This window comes from Heloderma suspectum, chromosome 7, assembly GCF_057233095.1.
Source record: "Heloderma suspectum isolate Gila_16-S chromosome 7, 16-S_ref, whole genome shotgun sequence".
Classification (NCBI taxonomy): domain Eukaryota; kingdom Metazoa; phylum Chordata; class Lepidosauria; order Squamata; family Helodermatidae; genus Heloderma; species Heloderma suspectum.
The window spans coordinates 45722539-45743673 of NC_139464.1; the positions used below are offsets into that span (position 1 = coordinate 45722539).

General features: G+C 43.1%; 1 protein-coding gene across 1 annotated transcript in view; it reads left to right on the plus strand.

Annotated features, from left to right (window-relative positions):
* Window positions 1-3039: 3039 nt before the first annotated feature.
* The window catches only part of EP300 (EP300 lysine acetyltransferase), a 103807-nt gene continuing 85711 nt past the window's right edge, over window positions 3040-21135 (plus strand). Inside the window, exons 1-2 of the mRNA XM_084809943.1 lie at window positions 3040-4640; window positions 18414-19072. Coding sequence (XP_084666069.1) covers window positions 4550-4640; window positions 18414-19072 — 750 coding nt within the window. The 5' untranslated portion in view covers window positions 3040-4549. The remainder of the gene's footprint in view (window positions 4641-18413; window positions 19073-21135) is intronic.

Sequence of the window (21135 nt, forward strand, 5' to 3'; positions counted from 1 at the left end):
TGGACTGCAAGGAGGTCAAATCAGTCCATCCTAAAGGAAATCAACCCTGAGTGCTCATTGGAAGGACAGATAATGAAGCTGAAGCTCCAATATTTTGGCCACCTAATGCGAAGAGAAAACTCCCTGGAAAAGACCCTGATGCTGGGAAAGACTGAAGGCTAAAGGAGAAGGGGACGGCAGAGGATGAGATGGCTAGATAGCATAATGGATGCAATGAATATGAACTTGAGCACGCTCCGGGAGAGAGCGCAGGACAGGAAGGCCTGGCGTGCTATGGTCCATGGGGTCACGAAGAGTCGGACACGACTGAACGACTGAACAACAACAACTTACAATTCCCTTCAAGTTGTGAGCACTGGCAGGCAGCTTCAAGAAATAGCTGGGACTCCGCACAGCAAAACTCAGAGCAGCAATAGAACCATTCTACTCAGATTGACAGGCCAAAAGCTAGACTATCATTAGGGATCAAAGTGGGGTTGGCAGCTAAGGGATCAATCCACATAGATTGGAAGCAAGATGGTGGATCTGGGAATATAGACTGGAACTGGGGAGATATTATTACTATTATCTAATATACAAAAGTAAAATTCATCTTAATTTGATTTTATTCCTTAAACTCCTCTTTCTAATATCAACCACATATTGCAAGTGGTGGGGACCCAGAAGAGCCTGATAATGTCCCAGGGCATTATGTTTAACATTCCTGGAATAGACAGTGCTGGACTAGAAAAACCAATAGCCTGTTCAGGGTAGGGCAGGTTTGTACATTCACATATTTTGTTTCATCAAATGTGATGCATCTCCAATTTTTCATTTAAGCAATGAATTAAAATACTGAATAGCAGTGGATCTGGTGGACAGAACCCACACCCTTAAAATGTAGCAGTGATTTGTTAGTTCATAAACATAGTTGAGGTGATATTTCAGCCTATGCAGTATGTATAATTTTGCAGCATCTCCTCACACCACAAAAAGCCTCCTCTTTAACCACACTTGTACCAGTTGATGCACTCCCCAAGCGAGTGCTGAACTGGCTGTTATGGTATAGTTTGTTGCAGTTTTGAGTGCTGGCTGAAGCAACCACGTATTTTATTCTTGGTGATCAGGTCACCTAAATGTTTCACAGACTGCAGATTACCAGGGGTGCGAATACTTTTGTCAAGTTTAGGAATCAGCAAGGTTTTCTAGGGCTAGACTGAAGGGAGTGATCCTGTAATTGTTCTTGTGTTCTGGTAGGTTACTCCTACCCTCGCCTCCCACTGGAGTAGGAAGTGTCCTGGCTTCTGCTTGTGCTGCTATTACAAGTTTGAGAGTAATGTAAGCCAAAGTGCACTGAAAATGGGCTTGAGAGAGCTAACCAAGCTGAGGGAAAAATTAAGTACAGACAAAAGGAGGAAGAGGAGGCAGCAGTGATGTCCTACAACCCCTCTGCCCTTCAATGTTTGGCACAGCAGCACATATTGGAGGAGAAACCTTCCTGCTCTTTTCAGCAACCCAGCTGCTACTGGCCCAATTTATTAGATGCTACTGGCTGTCTGGATTTTTTCAACTTCTTCAGGTTACAATATCCTAATGAATCCTCTTGGATCACTTCAATATATAGCAGACACCTCCACACACACACACACACACAATAGGACCATGGAATGATTAAGTCACACAAGAGGCAGAATACTCTGCTTTTGTTTTCTTTTATCGTTCATAAAACCATGATTGCCGTGAACTAGCCATCACATTTTTTTGTAAAAGCCGATTGAGGAAACCCTTCTAAAAGTGAATGTATCGCTGGTATACCACATTACAGTACGTGCTTAGGAATGGTTCAGGTGACGAGTTTCCCACAGGCAGTTTTAACTGGTTAAAAAACAAAAAAGCAAGCCATGTGCCCAGTGGTCGTGTGAGTTGGCCCTTCACCTCTCGGACTAAGGCCATGAGAGGGGGAAAGATGGAATCCTCTCTTTCTATACATTACACAACCAAGGTTTCCCCTGGGCGTCTGCAGAAACAGCATCATGTTTACACAGAACAACATATTGAAGGACAGAGGTCCCTCGCAGTCTATAAATTACTTTTAACTCCGTGTTTCTTTACACCACTGGCGTGATTCTTGTAAGAATGGACGCCGTGGGAAGTCAAGATGAACCACAGGGACCGCTTAACAAACAGGCTCGCAGTATTACAGGCTGTACGTAACAGCCCAAGCGCAACGCTGCCCCACGTCTTTCCGCGTAATAAAGCCCCTTCCTCCTCCTCCTCCGTGACTTTCCGTTCTTCTTCAGGAGGAACAGACATGGATTCTGGCAGAGAAACGAGAATATGGAATTGTGCAAGATCGATGGCTTGATAAAAGACCTTTTGCTCCGCCACCTTGAGGCTGCAGGACGATTTTGGTCTCAGTCATACCACCGTAGATGATGGCTAATGTTCCATGTAGTATGTTTGTGTACGCGCCTACACGCAGAGTCATCCGCTCCCCTCACATTTGTGTGTGTGCGTATTACATAGGAGAAACTATAAGACCGGCCCAGTCCTGCTGTCTTTCATCCTCCCACCCCCCACCTTGAAAACCCCCAGGTTTGTACGTCTGAACCGGTGCCTGGGTAGCGGCAAATGATGAAATAAAGGAGGGCCTCCCTTCGTACACAAAGCTTCCGATGCGCAGCACGGGCACAGCCAGTTCTAGGGTACACAAGCTTCCCCCCCCCCGCCCCCATATAAAGCCTGTCCCGACCAACAACCCCGCGGTACATTTTCGCCGACTGAAAAATGGTAAGGGCGGAGGAAAGAGGGGGAGAAGTTTCGCCTTCCCCTTTAAGAGGCTGAGGCGAGAGAGTTTGCGGAAGGCATCGCTCAAGGAGCACAAACCTAGTGGCTGAACGAGTCTCGTGACCGTAGCCGAACCCGCCTCGGGTTCTCCCCCCGTCTCGGCTCTCCGCGTTCCATTGTGTGCGCGAGCTGCGTGCGGCCCCGCCTCTCCTTTTTGAACCACGCCCCCTTTTCTCTTGGCTCATTTCCGGCCGCGGCCGCTCGCTTCCCTCTGAGGAAACGGGAGAGTGAAGAAACAACAGCCGCCATTTTGTTTGTGTGTGAGCGACTGAGGGGAGGGAGCGAACGAGAGGGACCGAGCTGGGCGGGCAGAGCCTGGGAGGGGGAAAGCAACGACAGAGACCTCTAGCAACTCAGGGCCCCTGGCCGGTCAGACCTGAGAGAACCCGAAACCTCCGTGATACACCCACTACACTAGCTCGCAGCCAGTAGGGGAGTACGCACTCCCGGCTTCGGCTAGAGATTCGGGACCCCGGGTGGACCCCACCCACAGTCCCTCCTGGCTATTGAGCCTTTTCGCGAGGTCAGGAAGCCGCCTCGCTCCGATTTGGAGAGCTGTTTCTTCTCTCTACACCCCCCTTCCCCTGGTCCTACATGGCGGACGTGAGACGGAGCCGCTCCAGCAACGCCTGAGGCACCGCGTCTCTGGTTCCGATGAGGGTCTTATCCTCTCCGTAGACCAAGCGCTCGTACCCATCCTTATCCCCCAGGGAGGGGGAAGAGGCAGAGAAGGGGGGGAGGGGCCGCTACTGCCGCTGCTACTGCTGCTTCCTCTTGCTGCTGCTCTGGGATCGATCCCTCCGTCTGACCAGAAGGGGGGTACCCTGCTACAGAGAAAGAAAGGAAGAAAAGGTGGGGGTGGCGGGGCGCGAGTCCTGAAGCCCACCCTCTCCAGCCCCCATCCCAGGATCTCTGCTGCCTCCATCGGGACAACAAGCCCTCCTCCGCCTCCTTGTTCCTGCACAACAAGATGTGAAGCGGAGGCTCCTGGGACTTAGCTTCATCCTCCTCCTCCTCCTCCTTACGGCTCCCTTTTCTGCAGCCATTAGTGACTGGCGAGAAAGGCGCAGGGGGAGTTGGGGACCCTCGATACGCTCCGTCTGTGCCCCCCTTCCCCAGCCCGCTTTTCACTAGCAGTGGGCATTTCCCCTCCTTTGCAGGCTGGTTTTGGAAAGAGGGGGAAGGAACTGCGAGCAGAGGAGAACGATCCTTTCTCCTTTTTTCTCCTCTCCTCCTTCGCCCGCCTCCTTGTGGCGATGAGGAGGAGGAGGACGACGCCGAGGAGGAAGAGGTTGATGGCGGCGGTGAAGAGGCAGCAGGAGGAGAAGACGACGACCCCCCGGAGGATGAAGATGGTGGTGTTGGCGGCGACGAGGAAGCACCAACAGCCCCACAGCCGGATTTAATTCGATTTGCAAATCCACCAAGCCCTCTTAATTGTCTTTTGGAAAGGGGTTGTTCTGCTCTTTTCATCCTTGTTTTTCCCTGTGGCCCGGAGAAAAGACTGCTTTCCCCACCCTGTTTCTCATCTCTGTTCCCCCGTAGTCGCTGCTATCCAACGGAGACCGATCCCGAGGAGCAGAAAAAGAGGAACTTTGTCCCTTTCTCTCGTCAGTTCTTTCTCATACTATTGTTCGGTTGATTCCGGAGCCAATAAGAAGGTTGACGGCACTGGGGATCCCCATCTTCAATTTGGGCTCTGTTTGTCTAAAAAGAATTAAAAATGGCCGAGAATGTGGTGGAGTCGGGCCCGCCTTCAGCCAAGAGGCCTAAACTCAACAGCTCACCGTCTCTCTCTGCAAGCGATGGCACAGGTCAGTCTCGGGCATTGATTCCTTCATTTTACCTCACCGCATATGGGCTCCTTCTGTTACTCCTTTGGTTGACTCCGTTTTTGCTCAGTCTGTTGCCCACTACCATTTTTACGGGCTTCTCTTTTGCCTTTCTATGTACCCACTTTTCCTCTGCACTTTGCTACATTGTCTTGGATGTTTAATTGCTGTTGCCCTTTATTTCTTTGAAGAGGCTAAAAGCAAGTCTGTGTTCCTGGCTTACCTGTTTGACCGTTTGCAGCACTTGAAAGCTATGTAAATTGTATCTCTGTAGTGTAAACCATTGCACAAATATTATCTACCTTTCTGTGGATACAGATTCTTAATTTTTCTCCAGTCTTAAAATGGGACATTCTCCAAATTACTTTCTTAAATTCTTATCTATATTCTGATAGCTGGTTTTTATTTCTTCCATTATTTGTTTCATTTCTCCAAATTGTTAAGTACTGGTATTGTTGGTGGTTAAGAATAAAATATATATTGCTGTTGGTGGTGGTTAGGGTTCATATTCACACTTTTGTTAAATAGCTTCCCCAGATTTATATTGAAAAACAATATCAACAATATGTCATTTTTTTTTAATGGTATCTTCTGCTTCTCTGCTCTGAGACTAAAATGTCTGAAATTCCCGTATAGTCTTGCTGGATTTGTGAGGAAGAGTACAGCCATTCTTTGCTATCTTGCCTATATTTTAATAATGGATTTCTTGAAGAACAAGTCATTTTGGTTGGACACACTAAAACTCCTTTGGAATTAGGGATGCAAGTTACAGGTGTTCATTTGGTAACAAATGTTTACTATTTGTCTTAGAAGTTCAGGAAACTATACCACTGCAGAATGAAACTGGCTACATGAAGGATAATTTTGATACTGCTTTCCTGAGGGCTGTGAGGAGTATGTGATCAACCTGTGTAATAGTTCTTAAAACTAATTTTATCAGGAGAGAAGATTTGGGAACTTTCTTCAGTCTCACATCTAGCATTGTGATTACTGATGGTAGCCAGAATCTTATTCATTGAACTTGTTTGTTGTACTGGATATAAGAAAGCATGGGGAAAATGGCTGAGCTTCTTTGATAGACAACAGTATATATGTTCGCTTGTTTTGAATACTGGTTGGATGGACTAGCATAATTTAGAATGCTTCTAGTATAAGTATTCAGTGCTGGGCAGTGCTTTCATTTGCATCTACATCTTCAGGAAGTTAGCAACTTGGATACCATTTCATACTAAGCAGTGTTAGTTAATAATACTGGGGTACTACACTTGCCTGAAAATCAACAGGTTCCATGTTACTAGTAGGTCCCAATCCTGCTTTCCAATCTGCGGAATTGTTTCTTAAGGTAGATAATAAAAAGCAAATACTGAAAAGGTAATGAAGTGTGTACTTTCTCAGAACTGTGCTACAGAGTAGTATTTAGATTCTTTTCATATCACTTTCCCTTTTTCTGTAGACAGAATGAGCAGATGTAATTTGGTCTCTTAAGGTTGTAATCCTATGCACACTTAACCTGGGAGTAAATCCCATTTAATTTAATGATACTTCTGAGTAGACAGGCATAAGATTGCATTTCAAGTCAGTGTGGACCTATGCATGTTTACTCAGAAGTAAGTCCCATTGTATTCAGTAGGGGGTACTCACTAGTAGGTGTGTTTAGGATTGCAGTCGTGTTCAGTGCATGATTCCTTTGCCAATGAAAACTTGGTTATGTTGCCTTGCCTAGTTAGACTCTTCAAAAAGCAGTTTCAGTTGTATTGTTTTGCCCTTCTGTATTAACAGTGAGCCATTGCATCTTTCTGTTCTCAGTTTACTTTAGAAGGACACTAGGCCAAACTGAGTTTATGGTAGTGTTTTAGTATGTTACCTGCATTTCCAAGGTAATTGTTACCTCATGCTTCTGTCTTTTTTCTTTTAATTGCTAATTATAAATAGCAATAATGCCCACTTTGACTGAATCCTCATTGAATTACTAGTCAACAGGAGATGTTGGAAGTGTACTAAGTTAACTTAGCCACATTTGGTAAAATGTTGAGTACATTGAATGTGCTGCAGACAGGACTAGTTAGGTTTAATCTCCAGTGGTGCTTTATCCTAGAGGTTAGATTATACAGATATATTTCATTTTTGGAATGTGCAAAGATACATAGCTATGCTGAGAAGTCATTTTAAAAATGCTAACATGTGGTATGGTAGTAAACCTTATTTCTGAAACAAACTACTAGCCTCTTTCCCATAATGCTGCGTCACAGTGGTGCATCATCTCTTTCTAGCTGTTAGAATCCCTAGCTGCTTCATTTTTGTGTGTGCTTGCTCTGGTGTATTAGAACATGTTTAACAAAAACTTGAACACTTGTACAGTTGTAAAACATTTCATGTAAATGCTAAATTCTTTTGGGGGCTCTGGAAAAAGAAGTCAGGCATGCAGGAGTGCTAACAGATTGAAGTGTGCCTCTAGGATCTGTCATTACCAGAAGAGTAAAATTGATCATTGGTACAACTTTTATATCTCTATACCAAATAGCAGTACCATTTAAAATTTCCACATTGGCTATATGTTTTCCCAAACAAATGAGTTTTGCTACAGTACTTAGTAATATCATATAGGATTGTGACACGTTCTTTATTTGAATATAACGAGGTCTATTCCTGTATGGAACTTAGCAGGAAATACAAAATTAAACTACTTAACATAAGCATGCAATGAACAGAAAGAACACAATCATACTAAAAGTTAGTACATTGTACTGTGGAACCTCTTACCAGACTTAAAGGATCTGTTTTCATATACTCATATTTTGTCAAAATACACCTTAGAGTGTATGGGTACATGTGAACATACAAGCTTGCATTTCAGTTGGATTTCTGCAATTAGTATATGTGTAGAAATGTGTAGTATATGTGTAAACTAGAATCTCATTCAGGTATATTAAAAATGTTGATGTGGGTTGTACAATGGGATGTAAAGTAGGTGAGGGACTTGCAGTTGAAATCTGTATTCTGCTGGTAGGAGGGTGACTGCTTTTCAGTTTGATGCTAGTATGCTTACAAACGCTTCTTTCTAGAAACAAATGGTTCCTATCTTGCTTACTTTGTGACTAAAGATGTATCTGTAAATATGTGTAGAAAAATATTACACATTTACGGTGAAAACTAAAAATGGTTTAGCAGGTACATAGCGGTTTGGATTCCATAGGTCAGGATCCAAAGAGCTGCTTTGGGCATGCCCTGTGGGATATTTTATTTTCGCTCTCTCCCCTGCTTCCGAACATGCTTTTGAAAGTCCCCTCAATTTTGAACAGTTTTGCCATGGGTGGGTGGATCTCCTGGAACCAAAGCCCCTTTAAGAGGTGGAATTAGTTGCATGGTCCTTGAGATCTCAGCCATGGATCTGGTTGGCCTTAGTGTCTACTTGTTACTCTTTGTTTCTATGTTTAATTATCTGGACCTAATTAGAATTATGGTTCTGATCTTCAAAATATCTACCTTTTATCTCTAAATCTTGTCATGTTCAAAATCATATTTTTCTTGTGATAGATAAAATGTTTCATTCCAAGCCCCAAGTACTGTGATACTGTATTTAATACTCAATTTGCTCTGTGTGTACCTGTCGCTTCTTAATTTGGAACAAATTACCTAAATCATGTCTTAAGAGCTAGTTTCATACGTTATTGCAAATCAAACTTATTTTTTCTTCTAAGAATTCTTTTTAATGATCTGAGTTTTTCCCTTTTGTTCCACCTTTTTTTCTGCTGACTTTTCTGTAACTTTGCAGCTGGGATATACTCATTCTGTGAGGTGAGGATGGAAAAAAAAATACTACAAGCTAATAGTTTGTAAATAATCCAGTGTTTCATACAATATCAGTCAATTTGCTATATGGACTATAGTCTATTAGGCAATCTTGTGAACAGGGAGTCATTTATCTCTCTTTCCCCCCACCCCTCTACTTGTTGCCAATTCTGGAAGTTCCCTTAGAGCCAGGGCTTGGGATAAGTAGTAGTGGAGGAGACCAGTTTCTATACTTTTCATACCTCCTGCCCCCGCTGCCACACAGCAGAAACAACTCCTTGCCATTTGGTTTGAGCTCAGTCAGTTACACCAGGGAAGTGGTAGCAGGGTGTTCTTGTTCTTCCCCACAGCAGGTGGTTGAGCATCGGGAGAAACTACCCACTGGTGGACTATTTGAACCTGGGAGTCCAGAGGAAATGGTGGGAGAGAGCCATGCTGCCCCAATTTCAGCCAGCACATCTGGCTTTAAAATAGAGTAAATCACCCTTCAGGTAGACATTGGGGAGAGTGTGCAGTGTGCAGCCGTACCACTTGGCTGACTACACACACAGCCTCTGTTCTTTTAATGTTAAATCACTGAGGTTACCACTAAGGTTAGAAGAGAGTACACACTGAGGAGTTCTATTCAGATGCTCTCCTGAAGCAATTATTACTTGCCCTAGGTGAGTAGCATGTGGGTGACTTCGGGCCAGTCACTGACACTCAGCCTAACCTACTGCATAGGGTTGTTACGAGGATAAAATGGAGAGGAGGACCGTGTAAGCTGCCTTGGGTTCCTTGCAAGAGGAAAAAAGGCAGAATACAAATGTAGTAATGATTTTTTTTAAATGAGTTTTATAGGTAACAGCTTCAGTAGGTCATACTAGGTTAATGCAGGTAACACCGTTAATAACTTTGCGCAACAAGATTTACAATATTGTAGCAAAGAAGCATCATACAGTAGCTGTTTGCTTTTTTCCTATTTGAAGCATAAAATGCTCTTCCAACAAATGTCAGAAGTAAGTACTTGGGAATTCTTTTAATTTTTAGAACAGCAGCTGCTCATTTATTAATTGGGACATATATTTCAGTTTTAAATTACATGAAAACAACTTTTGGGGCTTTCTTGTCAAGACCAACTTCTGTTTTTTGTCTTTTAAGACACAAAATAAGGACGCTTAGCTTCAATCTTGTTCCTTTAAAACAACCCCCACTCTTAGACCATGATCCAAAGAGGATTGTGTGTTCAAGACTTTTCTTCTAGTCTCACCTCCTTTCTGTCATATATCCAAACTGAAATTAGTAGCAGAATTGTCTAAAAGTATTTGGCTTACCTAAAATTAGCTTACCTGATCTTCCTATAAGCAGTTTGATATTCACGTTTCCTTACTGTCCTCTAATTTGGGGAGTTGAAAATTGTAGTTTGATTGGGTAGAGGGATAGCTGGTGGTATATAGCTCTGTGTGTGTGCATGCCTCTCTGGATTGCAGCCAATGCAGTGTACTTGTTAAACAATATACAAGGTCACTCAGGGTTGGCTCTAGAGTTGCGTTCAGATCAACTTCATGAATTGGATGAACCCACAAGTGGAGTGGGTGAGCGGATTATTACAGGTTTCCCCTGCAGCCTGCTATGCATCCAAAAATCTGCTCTGGAGGGTTGGGGGACTCTCCAGAACAGTGTGAGGAGTGGTAATGGAGGCTGCAGAAGAAGGAAGGGTTGGTAAAAATCACTTCCCTATTCCCTTCTTACAGCAAGGAGAGTCCAATGTACACCATTCCCTCTGCCAGCAAAAGGAGCCCTTCTGGTCATGGAGGGTCAACTCTCAGTCTAACTCAGGGTCTGCAGTCTTGTAAAGACTTACATGGTGCCATTGAAATAAGAGGGCCTTGCTTCCAGTTAAGTTTTATTAGGATATTGCTGAACAACACTTTATTAAATTGTATAGCCACAAATGAAGAGTTGCATTTTATGAAGTACTAAGCCAGAAGAGAAGTACCTAGGTGCAGAGACCTATATCCAAACAATCAGTATTACCCCACTGTGTTTCAAGTACTTAAGATTGCTCTTCAGAAGATAAACTGTCAATAAAATCACAGGCTCAGAACAAAAACTAAACAGCTTGGACATAGAGCCAAACTAGATCTAACAAGTAGCTTGAAAAATAAGTTCCACAGAATCTCCTAAAACGTTATTTATCCTTGATCAGCAATTGTGCAAAAGTGTTCTTATAGAAAACTTGTATATTACAATCAAACCATGTTCTAGGAGCCTTCAGGTTTTAATATTTTTCATACATAGAATCAAAAGGGTACCTGTATAAATTTTACTCCAGCTTCGCTTCAGAGCTTTTTGTGTTACATATTGTGTATCCACCAACCCTTTCTCAAATGAAATCTTATGTTTGAAGACAGTAGCTCAAAAGGAGAATTTTCGCAGTATGTGAATGACTCAAAGTGTTTGACCAGAAGTTTGTATGGATTATGTTGCTGCAGTGTTGAAGGATTTGTTTTGCAAAGAGATTTCATTTCATTTCTGTACCGCCCAATAGCCAAAGCTCTCTGGGCGGTTCACAAAAAGAGATAACAGTGTTTAGTCTGCAGCAAAAAAGGATTGTTGTGGCACTCAAAACAAACAAAGGTCTGCAATGCAGGCCCAGTGCTACATCAGGCAGTCCCAGCGCATTGTGGGGAACTTAAAATGGTGGCTCAGCTGCCCATCTCCACCAACAGGTAAACTTGTAGGAGGGAGCCCAAGGGGCCCTTCAGACCTGGAGCTGACCCTACTGCAGTCCTGATCTTGGGGTTGTGGTGGACAGCTTGATGAAAATGTCAACCCAATGTGCAGCTGCTGTAAAAAAAAGGTAAACTCCATGTTAGGCATAATTAGGAAAGGAACTGAGAATAAAACTGCCAATATCATACTGCCATTATACAAATCTGTGGTGTGACAGAATACTATGTACAGTTCTGATCACCACACCTACAAAAAGGTATTGTAGAGCTGGGAAATGTGCAGAATAGGGCAACTGAAATGATTGAGGGGCTGGAGCATCTCCCCTATGAGGGAAGGTTAAAACCGCTGGGATTATTTAGCTTGGAAATAAGGCAAGTAAGGAGAGACATGATAAAGGTGTACAAAATTATGCATGGTGTGGAGAATGTGGATAGGGAGACATTTTTCTCCCTCTTTCATAATATGAGATCCCTGGGGTCATCCCATGAAGCTGATTGGTGGGTTGTTCAGACAGATAAAAGGAAGTACTTCTTCGCTCAGTGTTAAGGGCAGAATTGTCTGGCTGCTAGACAGCGGCTAGATGGCCATAGGATTTTTCAGTTTATGGGAACTGACCTTGGAGCCAGTGCTCCGAAGTCAGTTCCCAGAAAACCGCCTTCCTGCCCCCACTGCCTTGTAAGAGGCACAGTTCATCCCCAGCTCTGCACTTGGAAGAGCAGGGCAGAGTGGGGGGAAACGGGGTATTCCTGGGGGAGGGGCCGGCAGAAGCATCCTTACGATGCTTCCTATGCACCGTATGGCCTCCCCCTGCTCCAATCCACTCCAGCTAGACAGCTGAAATCAACCGTCTAGCCACTAATGTAGGGTGGCTGGAGCATGGAGAGAAGATCTCCTCCTCCTGCCCTGCATTGGATAGTTGGTCACCTCTGAGTTAGGAGGCAGCTGACTGTCCCCATTGGATTGCTCCCTAAACTGTGGATTTCTCTACCACAAGATGCAGTGATGGCCACCAATTTGGGTGGCTTTAAAAGGGGTTAGAAAAATTCCTGGAGGAGAAGGCTTTCTGTGAACTGCCCAGAGAGCTTCGGCTATTGGGCGGTATAGAAATTAATTAATTAATTAATTAAATAAAATAGCTACTAGTCCTGATTGCTCTATGCCACCTCCGGTATCAAAGGCAGTGTGCCTTTGTACACCGGTTGTTGGGGAGTATGGTTGGGAGGGTGCTGTTGCACCTGTGTCCTGCTTGTGGGTTTCTTGTTGACAGCTGGTTGGCCACTGTGTGAACAGAATGGACCCTTGGTCGGATCCAGCATCGCTCTTCTTATGTTCTTCTGTTCTGAACACATTTGCTTGGAATACTAATCCTGTGTTAGAAATTCTAAGAAGTCGCACATGCCTATGCTTAGACGTGTATAGGATTGCACAGTAAGGTCTATTGTGGTATAAGCTTTTGGAGAATAGAGCCTGCTTTGTCAAATGCAAAGCATTATCCTCATTTGGCAGATATGTACATATACATGTCTATGTATGTGTATACAATAACTGTAAGCTGTGGAGCCAATAAGCCATGAGTTGTGGCTTCTGTGGCTATAATTGTGTTCATAATAGAAATACTGGAATAATGTCAAAATACTGTATTTGGGTAGCATCCTATTGTGCTGGTGTGCTTGCAGAAGCAACTGCTTACACAATGGGGCTTTTGCATTTCTAATAATCCAAACCGAGTGAAAACACTCATTTCCAGAATGGGGCAGGTCAGTGGAGCTTGCAGAAGGGATCTCTGCTAACATGTCCTGATCTGGGAACAAGCATTTCCACTTGTTTGTGGGGTTATTTTTAGAAGCGTGAAAGCCTTGTTGTGTGAGCGGCCGCTCTCGCAAGTGCAACAGAACTGGTAGAGCAGCCCCATTGGATACTGGCCTTTAAAGGGAAATGTAAAATTTTTCATATTCAAACAGTTTATTGACTTCAAAAATCTAGATTAAAAAAAAATTATATTCCAACTTTCTGCCTGATGAGAGGCCCCCAAGGTGACTGATAATAAGTGAGAATGAATACATAATGCGTAATATTTTAAAAAGCAGTGGGGGATCTGAGAGAACGATGATGGAAAATGTCCATGCTCTAGGGCTTAGATGCTGCTGCTGTTGCTGGTGGTGTGGCTTCAACAGATTGAATACAGAATGCTGATACTTAAATGAACATTACACTTTGTCATGCAACATATTAGAGGAATGTTGAGGATTTTGAAATGACTCTTCTGTTTAAGGCTGTTTCACTAACATGTGGAATATCTACTGCATTCTCATGACTTTGAAAACTGATTCAGTTTCATATTACTGCATGCACTGACCAGGTTTGCACATAATGCATTGAGTCAGTTTGCATGTCGTGGTAAGCCAGCATGGGTTAATTCTCTTGCTGGGTGACATGGTGTGTGCTGGCTGCCATTTTGAATATGCAGCGGTGTGCGGGCACTGTGGCTGGTCGTGTGAACCTGGCTGGCATGTGTTATGTGAGGGTTAAACAGCCTTCGCATAACTCACGCTGCTTGAGTTCACATGACATGACAAGCCACAGTGTGGACCCGCTGTGGCTTTCATATTCAGAATGGTGGCTGATCTGCACCTTGGCGCCCAGCAGATGAATTAACCCATGGTGGCTTATTGTGACATGCAAATTGGCCCTAACCCATGGTTTGTTGTCCTATCCAGGCTTTGTCTTGCAGCTTGTTTTCTCAATCCCTGGATTGTTTGCCACCTCATTTGCCTGCTCCCTCTCTGTATCCCATATGCCTTTGAGGCACTGTAGTACTGGCTTGTAGAGCGGCTGTTTTCTTTTGGCCACTGTTACCTGCTACCTCTGTAGCCTGTAAAACAACCCATGGTTCTAGGTTTGCATGTAACAACCACTACCCATGGTTTAAACAACCTAGAGTTCACAACAACAAACCATGGGTGTTGTTAATGGGTTGTCTGTGGTTAAAGAACAGCTCATGGCTTGTTAGCACAGCTGGCTTTGTATATCACAGAAACCCAAAATTCAGTAACTCGTGCTTTAAATCCATGGATTAACATTTTGTGCGAACCAAGTCACTAGCTGTGCATAGTCATGCATTCCAACTAAATAGGATGCATTCTGAAACAAGTTCCATTTTCTAAGAAAATATGTTTAGGATTGTGATGCTAGATTCTTAATCTGTAAGTAACAACTACCCAAATAACAAATCTGAATGATGAACCAAATGTCCATGAAATTTGTTAGTTTTGTTTTTCCAAGTGCTCCAAGAACGTGTTGAATGTTATAAGAGACACTATTTTAATTGGTGTTAAACAGCAACATTTAGTGTTGAAAGCTAAACCTTGGTGATAAGGTTCTTCTGATGTTCAGCTGAAGCAGGATAGAAATGGGATTTCAGTTTCTTGTTCCAGTGTGATGGTTATTAGTATCAGAAAGCTCATGCTTTTCACTATTCAATGTTTGAAACATATCCTGAGCGACATAGGAATATTTTCTTCAGCTGTGCCAAAAACTTGGTATATATCAATGAAAATAATGTACAAAGCTTCTAACTTTGTACTTTAATTTCCATTTGAAATTTTTTTTTGCAGCATTGGTGTCGTGATATTTATCAAGAGCAACTGAAAGCTATAAATTATGTGGTACTCAAATGAGTTGGTACTGAAACAAATTTCAGTAGGAAGAGTTATTGTTTGTCAAATCATTTGAACCTCCTCAAAACTTTAAAAAAACCCATTGTTCTTGCCTAGGTCTCCTTGTCCCTAAGTTAACTAGGAAAAAAACCTTCTCAGAATAGCTACTTGCATATCACAGCAACCTTACAAGCTTAGTGTAGTTCAATATTCACCTTGCCTGATAGAAAGGAGGAGTTGTACCTCTATCAGCTATGACTATGAACTGCCTTCCCAAGGAAGACCTAAGCCAACCTGGTAGGGGGGTCATGGGGGTGGGGTGCAAGACTCATAGGCATCACAAGGGCCCTTCTAAACTCTTATATGTTGCTCGCTTATTGAGCTATATCCTAGTTGAAGGCTAGGTGACTAGTGGCCCTCCACTTGTTTTGGCCTACAAGTTTCATCAGCTGTGACCATTAGCTATGGCTGGTTAGGGCTGATGGGAGTTGTAGACCAAAGCATCTGGAGAGCCACAAGTTGCCCACCCTTGTAGATGGTTGAAAGGAGAGGAGGAAGGCACTGGTCAGGTTGACCTGTGTTTGGCAGATGAATTGGATCATGCACTGCACACTGGCTACAAGGTTCCAAAGTTCTTGTGCTGTCACTTGGGATTAAATCTAACATAAGTCTTAGCTAGAGTAGACCCATTATAATGAATGGGACTTGAGTTGGTCATGACTAAGTTCAGTCCCATTCATTTCAATGGGTCTACTGTAAGTAGGACTGAGGTTGGATTTTACCCTTGGTCTGCCTGTTGTGTAGACTTTCTAACTTCTGGGATGTGACCTAATAAGAAAAACAAGCAAAAATCCTCGAGAGGGCTGAAGCTTCTCCCTCGGCCCAGTTGAAGGAAGCATGCACCTGTACTTCCTGTCGCATGTATGGTAGTGCTGAAGAATATGCGCATGTGAGTGCAGAACAGGGGAGTGAGACTACTCCCACACTTGTTTTTCATCCCAGTGCCCATCAAAATACAGTACAACTTAAGGGACTCGGTCTGCTCTTCTCCCTGACTTGGAGCTGTGAGGAGGGGAGTATGGTATTGTCAGTGATGTTATGTGAAAAAAGCACAGTGTGAAATTGGAGGCTAGAGGCTTAATTTGTACATGTCAGTTCAAAAGCTGGTCCCTCCAGGTTGGATGGGGCTTATTCCCACGTGAAAATGCACTGGATTTTTCTAAAGTTTTCCTTACAGTAAATCCTGTTGAACACAGTCGAACTTACTTCCAAGTAGATATACATTGGATACATAGGACTGGGCTGTTTGAGACGGGGCAGGATCCTGGTGAGCACACATTATGGTTGGGCTTCCAGGGCTCGTCAAAATGTGGGGACCCCTGGTTACAAGTTTCTTTTAATTTACAGACATTTGTGATATCTTCCCAGTGGTATTTAGTGCATTTTAAAATCTGGAAGTGTTGCATGTTAGCATTGCAGTGTTGGTTGTATGGAATGTGGACTGTAAAACAGAACGATTTACATTGACTCAATTGTAGTTCACAAGCATCTGAAAAATTAGTTTTCTGAAACCAGTTCCATCTTCAAAGCTTGCCTAAAAATAATTGTAAATAAAAGAAATGAGTAGTGTTTAACATTTTTGGCTACTAATTCTTACTGCATGGTAACCACGATGCATGAACGGAGACACACACCCTAGCTTACTAGCCTTCCTCAACTTGGTAGATTTTTAAAATCAGGATATTTATTGGGATACCAAGTTGGGGAAGGGTTACCTTAGCCCAATAGCGTGTGGTGGTTCCCATTACTAGGTATGCAGTAATAAAGCTCTGAAGTGGACGTGGAGCTTCTGGCTGTCCAGTTCAGCTTTGCAGGATGGCAAGTAGCTGATGTTTTGCAAGCATTGGTGTCTTTCCTGTCCGTTTCTCTTTCAGCAACTCTTAAAACTGTGTCCTAAACAAGTCCTTCAGGAAGCTTGGAAGTGGTTCATGGTTTCATTGGGTGAAGCTGCTGAATGGGAAATACTTGGAAAACATTGCAGGCACAGTGTTGTAATTCTCTCATAATCTTTACCTATTCAATATCTCTGGAATAAAGACTGTGCAATTTGAAATTTGTAAATCTGATCAACTACATTGTATATATTTTATTTTCATAATTACTAGCACATTGTTTTTGAGGTGTGCTTGCGTGTGTGAAGCTGCTCAGTAAATTCATGCATTGAATAAATACAAGGAGCATTATCACCAAAATAGGATCAGTGTAGGTACTAAAAAAGCTAGGGCAGTCTTAGTCTCCCAGAAATAAGGAACAGGTAGAATTTTTTTATTGGGATATCAAATCCTTGAAGGATATATGAACTTGTAAATTATATGGGACATCCCCAGGCAAAATGAATGGCGCAAATTCTTGCATGTTCAGTTTGGTTTAGACAAAGGGTGCCTATAGCAGCCTAGTGGTATTTCTGGCTAGAGGTGGGTGGATCCTGCTAGTTGTCAAGTTACAGAACTGCAAGTCTGGAACAAGTTAGCGGAATTGTTGAATTATAGTCGCTGTCATTTATTTCCTATGTTGTGTGGTCAAAATGGTAGTGGATAGACCCATGCACTAATTTGCTACTGTATAACTCTGACCATTGAGGCCTGTAGTATTGAACATGTAAAAACTCTGTTGCTTAAAGGCTTATAATTTGAGTTTTTTGAATGCAGGTTTTTAGCCTTATGTGCATGCACGTTTGCACTTTGTTGTTGGGATTATATAATCTCAGTATTGCACATTCTGGTATGGATGTTGTGTAACCAAAGTAGCTTTTTGGTGGTGGTTTTCATCATGACATAAGGTGTATATAACCTACCTTAAGATATTTTAGGCTTAAGTAGATTGTGAAATGAACCAAACTAAAGATAATTGCATTAGTGACAATATTTTTAAACATTTAAACCAGGCAGTTGTTCAGTTGCTGCAGGAAAGCAAGAAGAAAGTAGTTCTTGTACTTGCACATTGAGAAGAGAGTTGTTGTACCATAGTAACTGAGAGAAACAACTCACTTCAGCTGTAAACTTGCTAGATGTCCTTATAAGTCACTAGTCTCTTGGTAAACCCCCATCTTCAGTATGGGCTTAATACTGGCCTACCTTATAGGGCTGTTCGTAAGATTTGCAGAGTACGTATCTGAAGTGCTTTGAACTCGTGATGTAAGGTGTATAAACACTAGGTTTTAGATTGACCCTTTTTGGACTGAAATGTTTTAATATGAGTGAGAATCTTGCAGGAGGAAAATAAATTAATCCTTAAATGCATAAACAAACACCTGCTGTGGTGTAGTGGATAGCGTCAGATTTAGACTGGGGAGACCTGATTTCAGGTCCCTACTCAGCCATGCTTACTGTGGGTCAGTAACCATCTCTCAGCCTGATCTACTTCACAGAGTTGTTGAGGAAATAATGTGCGTTACTAAAAAGGCTATTCATTTTTTGGTTTGGTATAAAACAAATTCGATAAGCAAAGTGATTTCTCAGTGCTGATACAGTTAACTTTGTTCATCTGAAAGATCTGCTCAAGTGTTCTAATCCACTTTTTTGGCTTTCTCCCCCAGATTTTGGAACCCTCTTTGATTTGGAACACGACTTGCCCGATGAACTAATCAGCTCCACAGAACTGGGACTTACCAATGGTGGTGACATTAATCAGCTGCAGACTAGCCTTGGTATGGCACAGGATGCTGCTTCTAAACACAAACAGCTGTCTGAACTGCTACGGGCTGGTAGTTCGCCAAACCTTAATATGGGAGTTGGTGGGCCAGGCCAGGGCATGGCCAGTCAGCCCCAACAAAACAATCCTGGAATGGGAATCTTAAACAGTATGGTCAAAAGCCCCATGGCACAGGCTGCGTTGACTTCTCCGAATTTGGGGATGGGTGCAAGCGGACCAAACCAAGGTCCGTCAACTCAGTCCACTGCAGGAATGATGCCAGCAGTAAACAGTCCAGTAAATCAGCCTGGAATGGGAATGAATGCAGGAATAAATGCTGGTATGAATCCTGGTATGTTGGCTGCAGGAAATGGACAAGGTATGATGCAGGGGCAAGTTTTGAATGGTTCAATTGGAGCTGGAAGAGGACGTTCCAACATGTCTTATCCAAACCCAGGAATGGGTAATGCTGGTAACTTACTGGCTGAGACGCTGCAGCAAGGTTCCCCACAGATGGGAGGACAGGCAGGCTTGAGGGGCCCACAGCCTGGAGCAATGGGCAAGGTAAGGCAAAGATGTTACTGTGATCACATTAAACTTTTGAAGTGTGGCAATGAAAAGTTAAATATTTTTTAAAAAATTCTTTTCAGAACATTGCTAGACAGCAGGCTTGTCAGAGGCATTCAGCGCAATTATGAATGCAACCTATAAATATATGTGAGCTTATGAACACATAGTAATGGGGCATGTAGCTGGATGTGAAGTTATTATACTGTACTTTTTAAAAAGCTGGTAGAACTTGTCTAGACACTGTATTGCCGTTCAAAATGAAGCCTTGAATTTATACCTGTGACTGGTTCCTCACCTACAAAATGAATTTGCATGTGGGGGTGAAGATAGTATTACACTTTAACTAGACAAAGTGTTTCATTACTACAAAAAAATCTCCAAAGCCTGCTGTTCTTGTTCCTAAACAAGCATGTCCATATATTGGGGTGGGGGAAATTATATTAACTACCTCTGTGGCTTGAAGTCTGTGTATTCATTCAGTATTTGCCTTCTTGATTTAAGTAGGAAGCAGGTTAAAAAAAAGAAACGCTTTAGTGCAGCTATTAGCCATGATAGCGAATTGAAATCTCAGGAGGTAGTACATCTCTGAATGTATATGTTTGGTACAAGCAGTGAAGGGAGCTGTTGTCTTCATTCCCACTGCATACTTCTGGGATGCATCAGGCAGCCGCTGGCCCAGTTCGCCCATAACAGCAATCCATGGCTTGCTGGGGCCATGCAGGAGCGAGTGCACTGCGTCTTGCTCAGCACTTCCACTTAGCACCCGTTTTCATCAATGACCCAGAAATTCCCAGTTCCTGGGTGATTTGATGCGGCATGTGAACCTGGAAGAGGAATAAACAACCCAGACTTCTGGGTTCACACATTGCATCAAACACCCCAGGAGTGAGGTTGTTCCTGGGTTGTTGATGAAAGGAGATGCAAAGCAAAAGCAGTTGAGTGCATAGGAGGCAGTATACTCACTTGGACCAACACAGCCCTGCCAATTCATGGGTTAAACCTATGAATTGGTGTTACGTGTGAAACAGGTCACTGTTGGAAACTTGATGGACTAGATTGACCACCAGTTAGGTCCAGGAGATCTGCTCATATGTTCTTACTCAGAATGAACAGTATTGTGTTCGTAATGAAACATCAAGGTTTCACTGATGAGGGTGGGGTAGTGCATGTTGGTGGTGGAGCCGAAAAATTATTTAAATTTTAAAGCTTTACTAATTGTATATGCTTCTACTGTAAACTTTGCAAATAGTTTTATCAAGAAAAATATTATAGGACAGCCTTCCCCAGCGTGCCTTCTAGATGTTTTTGACTACAACTCCCATCAGTCCCAGCCAGCCCTAGTGCAGGGTATTTGGAATTACAGTCCAAAATATCTGAAGGGTACCATGTTGGGGTAGGCTGCTCTAAGAACACAAAATTAGGATGCTACTTGAAGTCAGCACTTGAGGGAAAAATTATAGGGAATAGCTTTTCCTTAATTATTTTGGCAAAGATTTAGGATTACATCTAAAACAAGCTCTTAATAGACACATGCTTAAATAAAGATGCATTGAGCGGGATTATGCAGCATACTGAGTGACAGCCCTAGAGAGCCAGTGCACTTAACCAGTCACTGCATAGAAGTGCAGCAAATGGAGAGTTGGGGTAGCAGGTGCAGGTGCTACACCTGCAGTGGCCTACAAAAGGCAGTGACACTATTGGTTTTCATTTATGCAGACTCCAAGAGACTTTTGCACATTATTGTGGTGCCTGTACCATGCAGATGGAGCCTCCTGCCCAACTCCCAGTTGCTGCACAATTTATGGGCCATTCCTTTGATTTGCTTAGTAGCAGAATGAGAGTCTCACACAAGTAGTGAGTGTTTAAAATACAGGGTAGTATACAATGTGGGCCTTGTGTGGGTGGCCCAGGGTGGGCCCTGCCACTAGCAGCTGAAATCTAGTGCTTTGGGGCGGGGGGGGGAGGTGCCGAAATGAGCACAAATGTTCATTTCTGGAAGGGGCAGGTTGCACCCCTTCTAGAAACCAGCATTTCCTCTCATTGTGGCCACCAGTGGT